The sequence below is a fragment of the Chiloscyllium plagiosum genome, chromosome 35, assembly GCF_004010195.1.
Source record: "Chiloscyllium plagiosum isolate BGI_BamShark_2017 chromosome 35, ASM401019v2, whole genome shotgun sequence".
Classification (NCBI taxonomy): Eukaryota; Metazoa; Chordata; class Chondrichthyes; order Orectolobiformes; family Hemiscylliidae; genus Chiloscyllium; species Chiloscyllium plagiosum.
Window position 1 is genome coordinate 20,124,687 of NC_057744.1, and position 17,737 is coordinate 20,142,423.

Consider the following 17,737-nt stretch of genomic DNA (forward strand, 5'->3'; position numbering starts at 1 on the left):
TGCTTTGAATAGAGTTTGACCATTAACTTGCAATTTGACCTATTGTCCACTGTAACTTAGTGTTAGTGTCTTTTCACCTGTGAACACCCAGTGGGAATAAGTTTTTTTTAATCTTTTCATGTTGAGGTATATTTCCCATTGTATTCATGGTTGACTATCAAAATTGCCTTTTTCTGAATTCCCCTCCACCATTTTATGATTTTTCTTCCACTCTTTTAAGCTGTTCACACCCATGAAATTCCCGGAGATGAGTCACACAGCCTTCTTTATTGAAATGAAATGACTTTTCTTCACTCATTGTCACTCCTGAAGACCCTGCCAGAGCTGGCAGTATCAGGAATGTTGGGTGCAGATTGTTTAACTTATCAACACTTCACAGTTTTTAACTTGGTCATAACAGATCACTGGAAATTTAGCATTGTGTATCACACAATGTAAAAAATAAATATCTGCCAGTACAAAATAAGCTTTGCTCTCCTTTGTTATTTAAGTCTCTGAAATGCTGCTATCTTAGCATGAGTTACCAATACATGCCTTCCTTCTGAGATGGTATTATATATTTTTGCTGAAAAACCAAATTGAATAGTCAAAGCCAATAATATTTTCAAAAGAGAAAAGAACAGAATGTGGGATAAAACAAATAACAAAGTTTGGATTACACAATATCAAGTTTAGAGAATCTGAGATAACACAAAAAAAGTCAAGTTCTAAAGCCGAGGAAAAAGAGGAATTCAGTTCAAACAGTGACATGAGCCTTGATTTCAACAAAAGGCACTTCAAAAGTGCTTACAAAGTAGTAGAATATTTCGATGTTGTATTTGGAGCTCAAAGTCTGCAGAAAAATGTAGTCATGATGGAACAATGATAAGAATGGGTTGAGACTTTGCAAAGTAAATATAGGAAGTTAGATAGGAAGTTAAAAAGCAAACCCTCAAAAGGTAGTAACCTCTGGATTACTCCCAGTGCCATGTGCTCTTGAGATTAGGAATAAAAATATAGGGAGGATACATCAATGGCTGAGGAGAAGGTGCAGTGGACAAGGATTCAGATCTTTGGATCATTGCAGTTTCTTCTGGAGCAGAAAAGACCTGTTCAAAGGGACAGGTTTCACCTGAACTGGAAGTGGAACAATATCTTGGCAGGGAGATATGCTCATGTTATTCGGGACCCTTTAAGCTAGTGGGGGTGGGAGGGGAATCCTATGTAGTAGTGAGAATAGCAAAACAGATGAGGATGGTTATGAATTTAAAAAGATCAAGTTAATTAGAAATAGTAGGCAAGAGCAACTCAGAGAATGAGGTAATTCTGAAGAATTAAACTGCACTTATTTCAGTGCAAGGGGTCTTACAGGTAAGGCAGATGAACTCAGGGCATGTATGGGAATATGTATGGGAACTGGTACATCATAGCTGTTACAGAAGCATGCCTGAGGGAGGGACAGGGCTGGCAGCTCAATGTTCCAGGGTTTAGATATTATAGGAAGGATAGAAAGGGAGATTGTGAGGACTACAGGCGCTGGAAAGCCAGAGTCGATAAAGCATGGAGCTGGAAATAGCACAGCAGGTCAAGCAACATATGAGGAGCAGTGGAGTCAGGGACTCGCTGTCCTTTTTCTAGCTCCACACTTTAAGGATAGAAGGGGAGGCAAGAAAGAATGGGAAGTGGTGTTTTTGATTAAGGAGGACATTATTGCTGCTCTTAAATAGGATATTTCTGAGGGGTCATCCAGTGAATCCAAAGAAGGATGGAACTCAGAAATAAGAAAGGGATGATCACCTTGATGGGACAGTACTATATGCTCCCCAGTAGTCAGAGGTAAATTGAGGAGCAAATATGTTGAAAGATCTCAGATGAATGAAAAAAATAACATGGTTGTAATACTGGGGGAATTTAACTTTCCAAATATAGACTAGAACTGCCAGGTTGTTAAACGTGAAGAACACTTCTACTATTGAAGAAGCAAAACCTGACTTTCTCTTGGGAAATAAGGCAGGGTAAGTGACTGAGCTGTCAGTAGGTGAGCATTTTGTGACCAGAGAACATAATTCTATTAGTTTTAAAATAGTTTTGGAAAATGATAGGCCTTCTAAAAGTTAAAGTTCCTTGAAGGTCTGGTCAAGAATAAGAAGGCATCATATATTAGCAGCTGACAACTGGGATCAAGTAAATTTCTCAACAAGTACGAGGGGTGTAGGGCATTCTTAAGAGAGATATAAGGACAAAAAAAAAGAGGAAATGGGATAGCCTTGGCAGATAAGGTTAAGAATAATCCAAAGAGATTCGGCAAGTACATGAAGAGCAAAAGAGCAAGAAGGGAGAGAATAGGGCCCCTTAAATGTCAATGAGGTAATCCATGTGTGGAACTTCAGGAGATGGGAGAATGAATATTTTGCATCACTTTTTACTGTAAAGAAAGAAATGGAAGGAACTTGGGGAAATAGATATTGACGTCTTGAAAAATGTAAAGATAGATACATCTGATCAAGTGTATCGAAGGATATTGTGGGAAATTAGCGAAGAAATTGCAGGGCCTCTCGCAGAGATATTTTGTATCATCTACAGCCACAATAAGCAACCAGAGGACTGGAGGGTGCCTATTGCTGTGTCTTTATTTAAAAAAGGTTGTGTGGAGAAGCTTAGGAATTATAGACCAGTGACTCTGACATCAGTGATAGGTAAGTTGTTGGAGGGGATTCTGAGAGGTCGGATTTACATGCATCTGGAGGAGCAAGGACTGATTAGGGATAGTCAGCATGGCTTTGCGCTTGGGAAATCATGTCTCACAATCTTGAGTGAGTTTTTTGAGGATGTAATCAATAAGATTGATGAGGACAGAGTGGTAAACATTGTCAGCGTGGACTTTAGTAAAGCCTTTAACAAAGTTTCTCACAGTAGACTAATTCGTAAAGATAGATCACATGGGATTGGAGAGAGCTCACCAATTGGGTGCAAAATTGATTTGATGGTAGGAGACAAAGGTTTTGGTGGAGATTGTTCTTCAGACTGGAGGCCTATGGCCATCGGTCTTCTGCAGGGATTGGTGCTGGGTCCACTTTTGTTTTTTTATATAAATGATTTGGGTGAGAATTTAGGAGGCATGATTAGTAAGTTTGTGGATGACATCAAAATTGGTGGTATGGTCGATGGTGAAGAAGATTAGTTAAGATTACAAAGAGATCTTGATCAATTGGACGAATGGACTGAGGAGTGACAGATGGAGTTTAATTTGGATCAGTGCAAAGTATTGCATTTTGGTAAAACAAACAAGAGCAGGATTTATATAATTAATGATAGGGCCCTAGCAGTATTATTGAACAGAGATACCTAGGGGTTCAGGTACATAGTTATTTGAAAGTTACATCGCAGATAGATAGAGTAGCTTAGCAGGTGTTTAGCACACTTGTCTTCATTACTCAGACTGTTGATATAGGAATTGAAATGTCGTGTTGAGGTAGAACAGTACATTGGTGAGGCCACTTTTGGAGTACTGAGTACATTTCTGGTTGCTTTGCTATAGGAAGGATATTATTAAATTGGAGAGGGTTCAGAGAAGATTTACCAGGATCTTGCCTAGACTGGACATTTTGAGTTATAAGAAGAGTCTGGATAGACTGGAGCATAGGAGGTTGAGAGGTGACCTTATAGAGGTTTATAAAATCATGAGGAGCATATATTAGATGAATAGCAAAGGCCTTTTCCCTAGGGTGAGGGAGTTCAAAACTAAGGGGCATATTTTGAAGTTTAGAGAAGAAAGATTTAAAAGGGAACTTTTTACACAGGGGGTGATTCGTATGTGGAATAAATTGCCAAAGGAAGTGGTAGATGCAAGTACAGTTACAATATTTAAAATACTTTTGGATAAGTACATGAATGGATAAGTACATGAATGGAAAATGTTTAGAGGGCTATGGGCCAAACACAGGCAAATGGGACTAGTTTAGTTTGGGAAACTTGGTCAGCATAGACGTGTTGGACTGAAGGGTCTGTTTCTGTGCTACATGACTCTATTTCTCTAAATCATAAAGATTGCAATAGGGAGAGTGAGAAAGGGCGTTACAAGTGAGATAGTGATCATATATCAAATGAAGAAAACATTTTCAAAAGTCTTCCAATTGTTTAGTGACCTTAAAGAGCCAAGGTGTTACACACCAATTGAATTATATTTTGAAATGTTTCTTCAGTTGCTACATAGGCAAAAGTGACAGCTGCTTTTACTCAGCAAGATCCCATAAACACCAGTAAGAAAATGTTTCATGCAACCTGTGCAGGTATATGAATAGAATATGAGAAGAGTCACTCTTGATTGGAAGCAGAACTCAAACTTTGTATGAACTATTAATTTATAGAAAAATTAAAACATTGTTCAGGAAATCAAGATATTTGTTCTGAGAAAAGAAACCTCCTGTAGGCAAAGGAAAAATGGAAGAGTTTTGTTTGAGGTCCATGCTCATAATGAGTGCAAGATTATGTAAACATGATAGAAATTAGAGCCGTTCAAGGAGGCAGTGTGGTCCAGTGAGTGAAAGAGACATTTGATATGAAAAAGGAAGAAGTTTGCAAGATTACATCGATCTGGCCATCTCCTGAATTACTGGGAAGGTACATAGTGTAGAAGGTAAGCCATAAACTAAAACACAGTTAGCAATTTTAAACTGGATATCACGAGAAAATTAAAGTGAAATATATTTATTGACACAGTGCCTTTCAATGCTCAGAATGCCCCAAATATCCAATGAAGTATTCTTGAAGTGTAATTACTGTTGTTTTGTGGTTTCTCAACAAGACTTCACAAATAGCAACAAAGTAAATAACCTGTTAATCTCCTTTCATGGTTTTTGTTGACAAATGAGCATCAGTCTCGATGCTGCAGAAACTTTCCTCCGAACTGAAAAATCACACAACACCAGGTTATAGCCCCAATAGTTTTATTTGGAAGTACAAACTTTCGGAGTAGTGCTCCTTCATCAGGTAGCGTAGGATCTTTGACATCCAACTGAACATGATGACAGTGCTTCAGTTTATCACCTCAGCTGAAAGGTGCCACTCCTGACAATGCAATATGCCCTCAGGACTGATATATCATCGGAAATGAATTGCTGAACTCCCTGAAGTGGGTTTTAATGTCAGTAGCCTTAATCTCAGGGGGAACATGATGTCTCTCCTTTCTGCTTTTAAATCTATGACAGACACATTGGGTAAAAGTCTTAACTTCCTGATGGTAATTAAAGATATCAGACAAAATGAATTCAAGTAGTCTGAGCAGGCACAAACAAAACTGCCCAGTAATTTGGCGGTAATTGGTCCTAATTTATCTCTTTAGTTAAGTGAAGCGACAAAGATCAAGATTTCATCAAATAAAAATGTCATATGATATATGAGCAAAATATAAAGCAACTTCCTTCTAAGTTGACTGTCTTGAGAGATTTCTATATCAACCCATTAAGCAAACCGCCATTTGGCACATCCTACCATGTACATCAGCCTACTTGAGAAACTGACATTGCAAAAACTCGCTAGGAAAACTCTCCTGACACTGTCAAGAAACCTTTGACTGCCCAAGAATTCTTTACCATTTACTTCTGTCTGAAGAACCATCTGCTGTTTAACATTCACTAATTTTCTCCCTTGCTGTAAAAGCCCTTTGTCAAGTTTATGTCTTGCCACAACCTTTACAACTTTATTTTATTTTAGTTTTCTCTGCCATATATTTATCAAATTGATTTGCCTATAAGTTCCTCACCTCCATCCCCTACTCCCACAAGCACACAAGCTTTGATAAATCCCCCCACCCCTTCAATACCCATTTCATTTTGTTCCTATGAAAAAACTAGTCTATTTGTCCTCTTTATTTTACTCACAGATTTACTCAATTTGAATTTCTCTCCCAGATTACTCTTCTTGCTGTCCATGAAGCCCATGTTACTATATTTAGAATTTACTCCCCAGTTGATGCTACTTGTATTTAGGAGCAATGACAGTAGATTATTCAGCCTCCTTCAATCAGTTTTGCCAATCACTTGATTGGTACCCATTCGGCACTTTCAGTTTTCACTCATTTCACCGCCAACGCACAGTGGCAACATTGTGTACCATCCATAAAATACCCTGCATCAACTCACCACAGCTTTTTTCATTGTGTCTTCCAAAATCACAATCTCTACCACTCGAAGGACAACGGTACTAGAAGCATGGGAACACCATCACTTGTAACTGCCTCTCCAAGGTACACACCATCTTCACTTGTAGACATACTCTTTTGTTCCTTCACTGTCACTGGGTAAAAATTGTACAAGCGTAATCCTAACTGGCTGTCCCTACACCGCAAGAACTGTTACAGTTCAAGAAGGCAGCTCACAACCATCTTCTTTAGGCAATGAGGAATGGTGAACAAATACTGGCTTAGTCAACGACAGCCCAATCTCATGTATGAATAAAAGAAATTTCTATCAAAGCATAAGAAAGTAGGGAAAACCTCCTGAATTAAATGGCTGAACCAATTACTTCTACTTTTATTTCAGTAACTTGCTTAGAGGGTCTATTTCCATTTAAGAAGGAGTGAATAGGAAATTCTGTTACCTCAGGGCCATCGTGACAGACAATCTGTCCCTTAATGCAAGACTTGATACATGCCTTGGGAAAGCAGTTAACACATTTGGCAGACTAATGAAATAACAAGGAATGACACCAATCTGGCCCTGAGGACCAAGCTGATAGTTTATTAGGCGAGTGTTCTCAGCTCCTTGTTGTATGGCTGTGAAACTTAGACAAGCTACATCTATGTAGAAAAGAAGCTCAACAATTTATATTTTCATGGTCTGTGATGCATTATGGGCTTACCTGAGGAGAACAAAATCACAGCAGTCCTTTCAAAGATGACTCTCCCAAGTTTATGAGTATTCAGCAAACAAAGGAAGATTTGTTTGGCACAGGCACTTCTGTAGGATGGAAAACAATTGCATACGAAAGACTAAACCATGCCATGAGGTAGACAGAACCCAAAGAAGAGTATGAGGCTAAATGTTCAGTTATAAGGATGCAAGTAAACGTGACATGAAGACCCTGGACAAAGATCTTTACACCTGGGAGTCACTAGCCAAGAAGAAAGGAAAATGGTAACATCTCCTGTGAGTTGGGTGCACACTATGGTGATTAGTGGTTACAGCAGCTCAATGACAGATGACAATTCTGAAATCAGCTATCCACAATGCCACTTGGACTTTGCACAGATGGGAGAACCTGCGTGACAAAGAGTGGCGTCTTCAACCACTCACGAACATACATTATATGGCGACATCCATCTCAAATGGATTTGTTGTTGCATCTTATCATCTTTTGTAGAAGGAAGGATTCCAGAAGTAGTTGCTTTAAAGAAAACACTGTCATGCCAAAGAGTAATTGTTTGTTATCTTAGAAAATCTCCATGCACATATGCACTTCACATAAGACCATTGCCTTCAAGTTGCCTTCCAAATCACTCACCAAGCTGACTTGGAAATATATCACCATTCTTTCATTGTCTCTGGTCAAATCCTGGAATTCTCTCCCTAATGGCATTGTGGGTCAACCAACAGCAGGTGGACTTCAGCGGTTCAAGAAGGCAGCTCACCATCTCCTTCACAAGGACAGCTAGGGATGGGCAATAAATGCTGCCCAGACAGCCAGTGACACTCACATCCCACAAAATGAATAAATTTAAAAATGCATCATAATTTAGTTGGCTGCCAGACTTCAAGAATTACACAATGTTCAATCCAAATCTATGTCGCAGTTGGAAAAACTAAATATGAAGAAAGAAATGCAACATTTGGAATCTACACCAAGTATCCACAAGGACATACTTTACTAAAAAGAGATAAGAATGTTAAGTTGTAAAATGTCTTTCACAGCCAATGACATCTCATACAGCAGAGCCAGAATATGTTCCTCCTCATAATTTCCCACGTAAGATCTGAGGTTGTCACTTTAAGTCTAAATAACAACAAACTTATCAATTACCTAATTCCAATGTGTTATTTAAATTCAATCATATTTTATGTGGCCTTAATGGAGCAGGTACCAATGATTTGGCTGAATATGTTGCTGCCATAGATCTAGTGGGATGTGGTAGAGTCCACAGACAAAGGATGTAGGAGAAAGTGAGGACCGCGGATGCTGGAGATCAGAGTCGAAAAGTATAGCGCTGGAAAAGCACAGCAGGTCAGGCAGTATCCAAGGAGTAGGGGAATCAACGTTGCGGGCATAGCCTTATGTAGACAGTCATTTCGGGAGCAACCCCAAGAATTTTGGTACCATTGTGTTTTATACAGTAAGATGTTCTAGCTAATAGAGAAAAGAACGTTCTCTGACTGGAACAGCATATGGAAGATTCACTGGTTTGGTATTGGCCCACTCCAAGGAGTGAAAGGCATTCACAAAGCTGCTTCACTGGAACTTTGCCCCACTCAACATTCCTTATGGATTCTTCTGAGCCTGGTATTCCCAGAAATACAGACCATGGCATCTCTTGAAGAGCTCTATTCAAGTGGAGTAAAGTTGGGTGGATGACTGGACAAATCCCTTAGTTTTTTGGGAAACCTACATGGAGGTCAACACATCAGGACTTCCAAAGGGTTCTTGCACATGGCTGTGGTCATACAACCAGACTCAGATGATATCTAGAGACTAGAAGATTTGGGTTAAGAAAACCATTGAGATCATATTCATTTATTTTCTCTCCACCAGACTTTTGTTGTTACACTTATTGTCACATTACTTCATAAGCAAGTTTTTTTTAACTGATTGGATCAAATGCAGACTTATTTCAGCACAATAAATTCCTCATTATAAAACAACAAGAAAATTGAGTTTAGTAACATCTATGAATATTAAGATGCAGAGGAGAGGCCACTGAAATTGCTCCATTTTATTTCATAAATCCTCTGACTGGAATCGTAGATGCTTCAAGCATTACTCTAACTGCTGGAATTGTCCATTCTAATATCTTTACAGTTATAGTGTAAAAAATGTATTTTAAAGATTCAAGAAAACTGTTCATTTTCAGCTGCCAATACCCCAAAAGAGTTGAGACCAATTATAGTCTTCAGGTAAATGGCGGTTAAAAGATAAGGGAAAATTAGACTAATACATGAAGATATTTTTGGAACAATAGTAAATTTATTTTCTTAAATGATTTTTCTTCACTACCTTAGCAGAACAGCATGTCTGTCAACTCATCCTGAGCACAGCCACAGGGCATGTACTATTTCTTATAACAATACCTTTATTTGTGCATATAATAGCAAAATCCTTTGTTCTCATTGCTCTTGACCTTCATTTTTGGAAGAACTAGACATGGAAACATATTTGATTTTAAAAGAACCATCCTTAATTTAGTTTGGAGACACAGCAGTTAAAGAGAAATGGATAACTGAAAACATAGTGTGTATCCCTTAATGTGCATTTTCTTTGCATAGACATGCACAGGTCTCTCCCAACCTGGCCATTATCGCACCCAATTAATTTTCTGAAGGGAATTTGTTCATTCCCTTCATTCGTATGTTCACTGATGCTGAAAATTAATCCAGAAAACCTCAGGATAACTGCACTCACATGTTAATTTTATCTAAAGTAAATTTCCATAGCTTCACGAATTATGTATCATCTCTGTTTAAGTTCATCCTCATAACATTTAATCCTGGTCCCTTCCAGGTGTCTGTCCAGCTATTTTGTTCAATTAACCAATGCCATATCAGTCATTTCTCTTATATATATATATATATATTCACTGTGTTAAATCAGTGAGAGAGGTGAAGACTCTTCAGGTTTGCTTGAAGCTTATTTATTTAAATTTGGGATCCTCTATCTCTGCAGTGTTACAACCAAAGCTTGAGAAATGCACCATCACTCTGATCCCACTAATCCACGGGTCACAATGGATGATGAAAATACTTTTCCAGTAACAAACATGACCAATTAAATCCTTTATCTACTTCAGATCTTAAACAATGAAATTGATCTCCCAGTTTTTGTAATAAACACAAGTATTGGTTTGTTTTCAAAACAAAATGTATACATTGAAAACGCAATTATTTGTTAAGATACGGAGCCAGTATAGAAATATAAATGCTTATTGTTAACATATGCACATACAAACAATCTTCAGAAGAATAATAGATTTCTTTGAAGAGATTGACTTTATGAAAATAAAGCTGTTTGGCGAATAAGTTATTCTTGTAGGCAAAAAGATAATGCATAGAATGGTCCAGAGTCTGTTCCCTAGATGTTCTGGCATGTGTTTCATCCTGAACTCAATAATGTTTTGTTTTCTTCACAAGAATGAGAGAAGTCAGTTTGTTCTTGACAAACATACCTCCAACTTAGCTTCTTCATAGCACATTTGCCTCCAACTGAATTAGCTAAAACAATACCTCTCTCAGCCTGTCACTGTTTAAACAGCCCTGACAATGGTCTACAACAAAGAAAGCAGTTATCACCAATCATGTGACCTCATTAAATAAATCTCCAGTATCCACAATGAATTTTCAATGATCTCTTTCAAACAAACCACTCCAGATATTTCCATAAATAAATTCCTTTTTCTGAATCTTTCAAACTGTAAGTACTCCAAACAGTGTTAGCAATGAAGTGTCACTATAACAACAATGGAACTCCAATGCAAATCTATTTCCATCTTTACGACCCCACAGATTTTTCAAGAACTCCGTTGAAAGCTGCAGGTTTCATCCAGTGTTATGGTGGCACTTAACCATTTAGTGATTATTTCTGGTAATAACATAAATAGTGTGTGTGTTTGTAAATCACTGAGAAGCCATATCTTCGGTTAAATATCTACCCTCATTTCATTTGATGTCTTCAGAAATTTATGTCTGCCCATTTTTTGTGAATTGATTCAGTTGCGAACATTTCAATGACCTTGCTGCCCAGGAACAGCAAAGTGCAGATTCAGCCTTTCTCCTGTATCTGCTGCAGATCCCTGCCATTGCTGTGTTGAATGCAGATTAATCACTACCCTCAGTCTTTTCTCACGTTGCCAGTCAATCCAATCAAATTCCATGAGTATGTTGAATTGTTTCATCAGTTTTGTCATATTTTACATGAAAATTGGTCATAAAATGTTTGCAGTGCTGAAGGAGGCCATTCTATCCTAGCCCACGCCAGCTGTCTATAACAGCTAATTACGCTAGCCCACCCTCTCCAAAAAAGCAAGTAAATACATTTTTCTCTTTAGTTGGTTATTCTTTTTGAAAGCAACTGTTGAATCTGCCTGCAGAGTCATTCTGGGCTGTGCCTTCCAGTAATCTGTCACTAAATTAAAAAAAGCTCTCATATCATCTTGATTCTTTTGACAATCACCTTAAATCAGATTTCTAGCCTGAGACCTTTCCATCAAAGGGAGCAGTTTTTGTCTATTCAGACTCTCTAGATCCTATGTGGTTTAGCACAGCATTATTCCCAACTTTTACTTCCCTCAGGAAAACAATGCCACGTTCTCCAAATTTACCTCTTAACTAATGCTCCTCATTTCTATAAACATTTTCATAAAATCCTTTCTGCACCTTGTCTAAATTTTTCATGTCCTTCCAAAACTGTGGTGCTCAGTTTTGGACACACTAATCCAGCTAAAGCCAAGCCAGTTTTTTATAAAGGTTTGTTATAACTTAATTGCTTTTATAATCCATGCTCTAAATTATAAATCACAGCATCCCAAAATGCCTTTCCATACACCTTATAGCTTTCACAATAATTAACAAATGATCCATAGAAGAGATAACCTTTTTTTAATATACTTGAGGCATGTTGTTACAATCTGCAATGTAATACCTAAAAGAATGGCAGAAGCAGAAAATAACAAAATTTTCAAAAAAAGAATTGAATCCATTACTATAAAAAATGCAGGACAATTGGGAATGAGTGGAGAATTGGTACTAACATGATTACCTTCTCAAAGAGGGAGCACAAACATGATGGGAGCTCAATTGCTTTCCTTTTGCAATATAAGAGATTCTGTGAACTGTACAATTCATTGCTACTGGACTATATCCAAATTTATATCCATCAGTATTTAAGCTTCCTATACAAAATCCAACATAAAAGTTGCTAATAAACATAGATTCAATTAGAATTAATAAATACTAGACCACCTTTGAATGCAGGTAAGAAAGTAAAGGTTCACTTGTCCATCTGTAACCTCAAAAACAAATAGATTTTTCTCTTGCAGGTGAGCGATGGAAGTCTTACCATTTCATCGGTGGGCCGGAATGACAGAGGGCCCTATACGTGTCGGGCCTACAGTATTCAGGGAGAAGCTGTTCACACCACTCGATTATTGGTTCAAGGTAATATTTTAGCTCATAAGTCTCTGGCCAGACTAAATTATGTTAGCTGCAGACTGCTGTTTCACTGTTTATATGATTCATTTCAGCACTTTAGTGAGTACTGCAGGAACCTTCGTATGAGATTTATCCTAGAAAGAGCTGTGAACTCGGTACAGTGTATATTTTCAATTCTATCTTATTATTCTGTGTTAGAAATCATTAGTTATTAGGCATTAGAAAACAGTTGCAGCACCCAATCCCAAAGTCGAGAATTAAATATTTGAAGAAATTGAAATTGGACTGAAAATTAACTTGAGTATATCACTAGCTTGTGAGATTTGTTCATATTTTCACATTTGACAGTTAAAAGCCCTGCGCTAAATATAATTTTGTATGAGGCATCAATTAAAACTAGAGACCTTTCCTATTATATTTTTAAGCTGAATACCATTATGCAGAACTTGCTCAAGTTGTCAGCCTCAGTTGGAGGTGTGTGATTGCCTCCAGGCAGCAACCTGAAAGTTGTGTGTTGATTAGGTCTCCAAGATATTTTGTGTAAGCCAGAGAAATATGTAAGTACTCAAATCCAGAATACTTTTTGTTGCATTGTAGTACAGAATTTGATTATTGCTAGAATTGGAGACATGTTGTCAAAGCTTTTCATATTGCATTCATCAGGACTGATGCAAGAACACCAGTCATTTTGACCCAATTACTGTTCTGATTCAGAGGAGACTTTTTGCATATAAATCAGTCCCAAATTGGTTTTACTTGATTTATATGCAAAACTACTTTTAGAATATTGAGACTCCAAACAGAAATGCATGCATTTGAAATACAGATGTTTTCTGATCAACCTGTTCAAAGATATAATGATATAAACATGGCACAGGTAAGGTTTGAGCTCAGGCCTCTTTGTTTAGAGGTAGAGACATTACCACTCTATCATAAGAGCCCTTCCTTTTTGTTTTCTAAAAGATATTCTAATCAACCTGTTCAGATATGTTACGGTACATGTCTGGGGCATGTGTAACTTGAGCTCAGACTTGCTGGCCCAGAGGTGGAGACATTACTACTGTGACACAAGACCCTAATACATACTTTAGTTTATCTCTCCTGTGTATTATTTCCCAATCTTTTAACAAACAATAAACTATTGAAATGAAGATTTATTTAACTTCTAAAATTCATAAATTTGCAGCCATGATTATATCAGAGTCATAACTGAAAATGTTGAAGATACACAGCAAGTCTGGCACACCTGCAAAAAGAGGAACAGAATTAACATTTCATTCTGAAGAAGAGTCATATTGGCCATAAACCATTACACAGTTCCTGCCTTCATAGATGCTGTCAGACCTGCTGAGTTTCTCTAACATTTCCTATTATTATTTCACTTCTGGCATCCTCCACAGTGTTTTTACTTTTATTTGAGTGATCATATCAGATTGTCAGGTATTTACACAAATGCCGAGCACTTGTTCAGGATTAGAGTGCTAGGGATAGGGCATAGTTACAATACTACCTTTTCTAATTCCTGCAAGCACTCCAAAGGGTCAGATGCAATTTTGACTGATTATTAAGTAGTGTTCTCTGCTACTTCCTGCTTATATAGTGAGTTTCCTTTGAGTCCATTCCATCAACTTGTCTATATCCTTTTGAAGCCCGCGCAACCTCCTTATAGTTTGCAATGCTTCCAAGTTTTGAAATCAACAAATTTTGAAAGTGTGCCCACTATATCAAGAGTTAAGTCATTAATATATATCAGGAAAAGCCAGTGTCCCAACACTAACCCTTATGGACCTCAACAGCAAACATTCATTTAGCCCAAAGAACAGCCATTAGCCTGTACTCCTTGTTTCCTATTCCTCAGCCAATTTTGTATCTATATTGCTGCCATCCTAACGTTGCTCACAAGTCTGTTATGATCCTTTACCAAATGCCATTTGAAAGCCAGTATGCACCACATCAGCAGTATCATTCCCATCAACACTCCCTGCTACATCTTCAAAATTCGAGCACATTAGTTAAACATGACTTTTCCTTGCGGATTCCTTGGTGGTTTCCCACAATTAATACACATTTATCCCTGTGGCAATTAACCTTGTTTCAAATGATTGTTCCTAGAGGTGTCCCCTTATCATTGAAGTTAAATTGATTGGCCTGGGCTTACCTTTGCACTTTTTTTAAAACAAGGGTGTAACTTTTGCAATTCTGCAGTCCTCTGGCACCTCCCTGTATCAAAGGAAGACTCAAAGATTATGGCCAGTGTGTCTCCAATTTTCCAATCTCATTTCCTTCATGATCCTTGGATGTGTCTTGTCTGGTGCTGGTGCCTGAGTCACTTTGAGCACGGGCAGCCTATCCAATACCATTGCCTTAACAATGGAAAGCCAAACAAAAATTGAATTAACTGTTTTCTGTTTATGTTCTGCATAACCTCTTCTTTGTAGAGGCAGATTCAATATGTCAGGTATACCCCCCGCTTCCATGTGTAAATGCTCCATTTTGGTAATTAATTGGCCTTATTGTTTTTAAAACAATTTCACCACTTACCTGACTATTGAGAATTTTGGGGCTCTCTGTTATGTTAGCTGCCAGATTCTTGCCCTACTCCCTCTTCACTTTTCTGGTTTGCTTTTTCACATCCTCTCTGAATATTCGATACTCAGTTTGCTTCTCAATTGTATTTTCTACTTGACATCAATCATATGCACATGTTTTCTTCTTTACCTTAATTTCTACCTTTCTTCATCTGGGAACTATGGATTTGTTTGCTCTTGTGCTCTCTTTCAAGGGAATACTCTTTGACTCTGCCCAGTAACTTTTCTTTATACGTGGCCCATTGTACATCTACCACTTTTCCTGCAAACATTTGGCTCCCATTTATTCATCTCAGACGCATTCTTACTCCACTGAAATTCCCCAGATTCTTATCCTTCCTTTAAATTAGACAATTTTCCTTTTCTGCTGTTACCATAAACCTGATGATACAATGATTACTGTCTCCTAAATATTCTTGTATAGATAGCTGATCTCCTTGGCCTATTTCATTTCCAAAAGCAAGGTCTAGCAAAGTCTTCTTTCTTCTTGGATTGGAAATGTAACACGGCAGAAAATTTTCCTGAACATAGTATCTGATCTTTTGCATCTCTCTGCCTGTCACACTATTTCCATCTCAGTCTCTATTTAGATAATGAAAGTCTCTTACTATAACTAGTCTATAATTTTTAAACAATTTCCTGCAACTTACTTGCAAATTTGTTTCTCTACTTCCCTCCGATAGACCATGCCAAGCAGTGTCATTGTACTTTGCTTGTTCCTTATATTATGGACCAGACCAAACCTCCTCAATATATGTAAGAAGATAGTCTAGACCCTAGCTTTTTCTTATTTTATAGGTAAGTGTAAGGTGTTGTGTTCTGGATGCAATTTGATTGGTCAAACTAACAGGCTTGAAACAAAACACACTTTATTCATATACTATAATTAAAATACAGACAAAATAAAAATAAAAGAAAAAATTGGTGTAACTGTAATTTTGTTGAAATGCTTAATGAAATAATAGATGCATTAACTACAATTAAGTAACCATTCTAATGTAGTAACATCCCATAAGCACACCCTTGGCAAAGGCAAATTCAGTAAAATAAATTCTATCAGCAGGAAGAGAACCCCAGCTTTTAGCTGTTCCAAAGAGAGATGCAAGAGCTATCATATCGCGCTTCAAGACCCGAGCAACTGCTTAAAGCTAACACTAAAAATCCTGGTTCTCTGGGAGCTTGACCCCACCCATTCAGGCTGCTTCTGTTGTTCCATTGTTTAAAAAAAAAGTAAAGCGTCACAAGCTGTTAATTTTATTGCCTTTGGAGCAGATTGCTCGGCATCTCTGTCACAACCTTACTTAAATAAAAAAAAATCCAGGACAAAATGTGCCTTTTAAAGCCATAGTATCATCACACTTAGCTCAAGTCAAATTATTTCTGACATTGATCCTTCTGGGACATCCTGTTTCTCCAGTACTGCAATGGTCTTCCTAGTCAATATCACCAACCCTCCCCTTGTTCCTTTCCTATATTTCCCGAACATCTTGTACCCAGGAATATCTATCACCCAATTCTGCCAAATTAAGCCAATTTTTTGTTATAGCCATAGCATTATATTCCTTCTAGGCAATATTGATGTGTAACACATGAATTTATTTACTTCATGCCGTGCATTCACGTGAGTACACAGTAATCCTGATTTAGAGTCCATTATTTTCTCTAAGTTCATGTTTTTATTTGCTGTTTCATGTTGTTGTCCTGTCTATCTCTCCCAGCAATCTGTGCAGCTTGGAATTCCTCTCTGAAATTATCTCCTGGCTTCTATACCCCTGTCGAGTCAACTTAAACCTCCCCCAGTAGATTCAGCAAAACCTCAGAAAGGACCTCAGTCCCAACTCTGTTTAAGCGCAACTTGCCTTAATGGCACAAAGTACATCTTCCCAGAGTCAAGCCCAGTGTCTCTCAAACCTGGAGTCCCCCTCCTGCACCATCGTGCCAGGCAGGCATTCATCCGCCTTATCTTTCTATTTCTCTCCTCATTTGAGCAAAACTGTTGAACTTTCATGAAAGAAAAACTCTTCAAGTATCCCACTCATAGAATTTAAGAACTTCCAGTTCAAAAAGAATAAATTATCAGCACTATTTCAGTTTGCATCCTACGGGTCAAGGGATATTGAGAAGATAAGACTGAACATAGTGGCTCAGTGGTTAGTACTGTTGCCTTACAGCTCCAGCGATCTGAGATCGATTTCCCCCCTCAACACCTTTCTCTCCATATCTGCATGGGTTTCCTCCGACAATCCAAAGATGTGCAGGTCAGGTGAATTGACCATGCTAAATTGCCCATAGTATTAGGTGCATTAATCAGGGGTAAATATAGGGTAGGGGATTGGGGCTGGGTGGGTTGCTCTTCGGAGGGTCAGTGTGGACTTGTTGGGCCAAATGGCCTGTTTCCACACTGTAGGTGATATAATTTAAACAAATTTGACTAACCAAAAAAGCTCCAAGCACTTGAAATATTGAGTGGCGAATTACAATCTATATTATAATGAAGCAACTAATATGTGCTGTAAAAGAGGTTATGAGCATGGTGCAGAATCTTCACAAGGGTTGCTGTCACCACTATAATACTGTGCTATCGTAACAAATGTGTTCCATATTTCTCTTTGAGAAAGGCAAGATTTATGTATCAGGAGATTCTGCTCATGAAATCAGATAAATACATTATGCATTGAAAATGTGATGAAAACTGCACTTTAGTGATTGTATCCTGAAGCCAATGCCATTAAAACGTGTACCTCTCAAAAGATGTTGCACTTTATGCCCTCAATCCACACATTATCCAGGTTTAATGAGATAATACAAGCTGATACTTCA

The 17,737-nt window shown here is 37.9% G+C and overlaps 1 protein-coding gene across 6 annotated transcripts in view; it reads left to right on the forward strand.

The window, feature by feature from the left end:
* igsf9bb (immunoglobulin superfamily, member 9Bb) overlaps positions 1-17,737 on the forward strand; it is a 648,281-nt gene that overhangs the window by 442,398 nt on the left and 188,146 nt on the right. For all 6 annotated transcript variants that reach the window (XR_006309378.1, XR_006309379.1, XM_043676763.1 and 3 more), the window contains exon 5: positions 12,218-12,335. Coding sequence is in view for 4 of the 6 variants with exons in the window: in XM_043676763.1 (XP_043532698.1) it covers positions 12,218-12,335 (118 nt within the window). In the remaining 2 variants the exon portion in view is untranslated. The remainder of the gene's footprint in view (positions 1-12,217; positions 12,336-17,737) is intronic.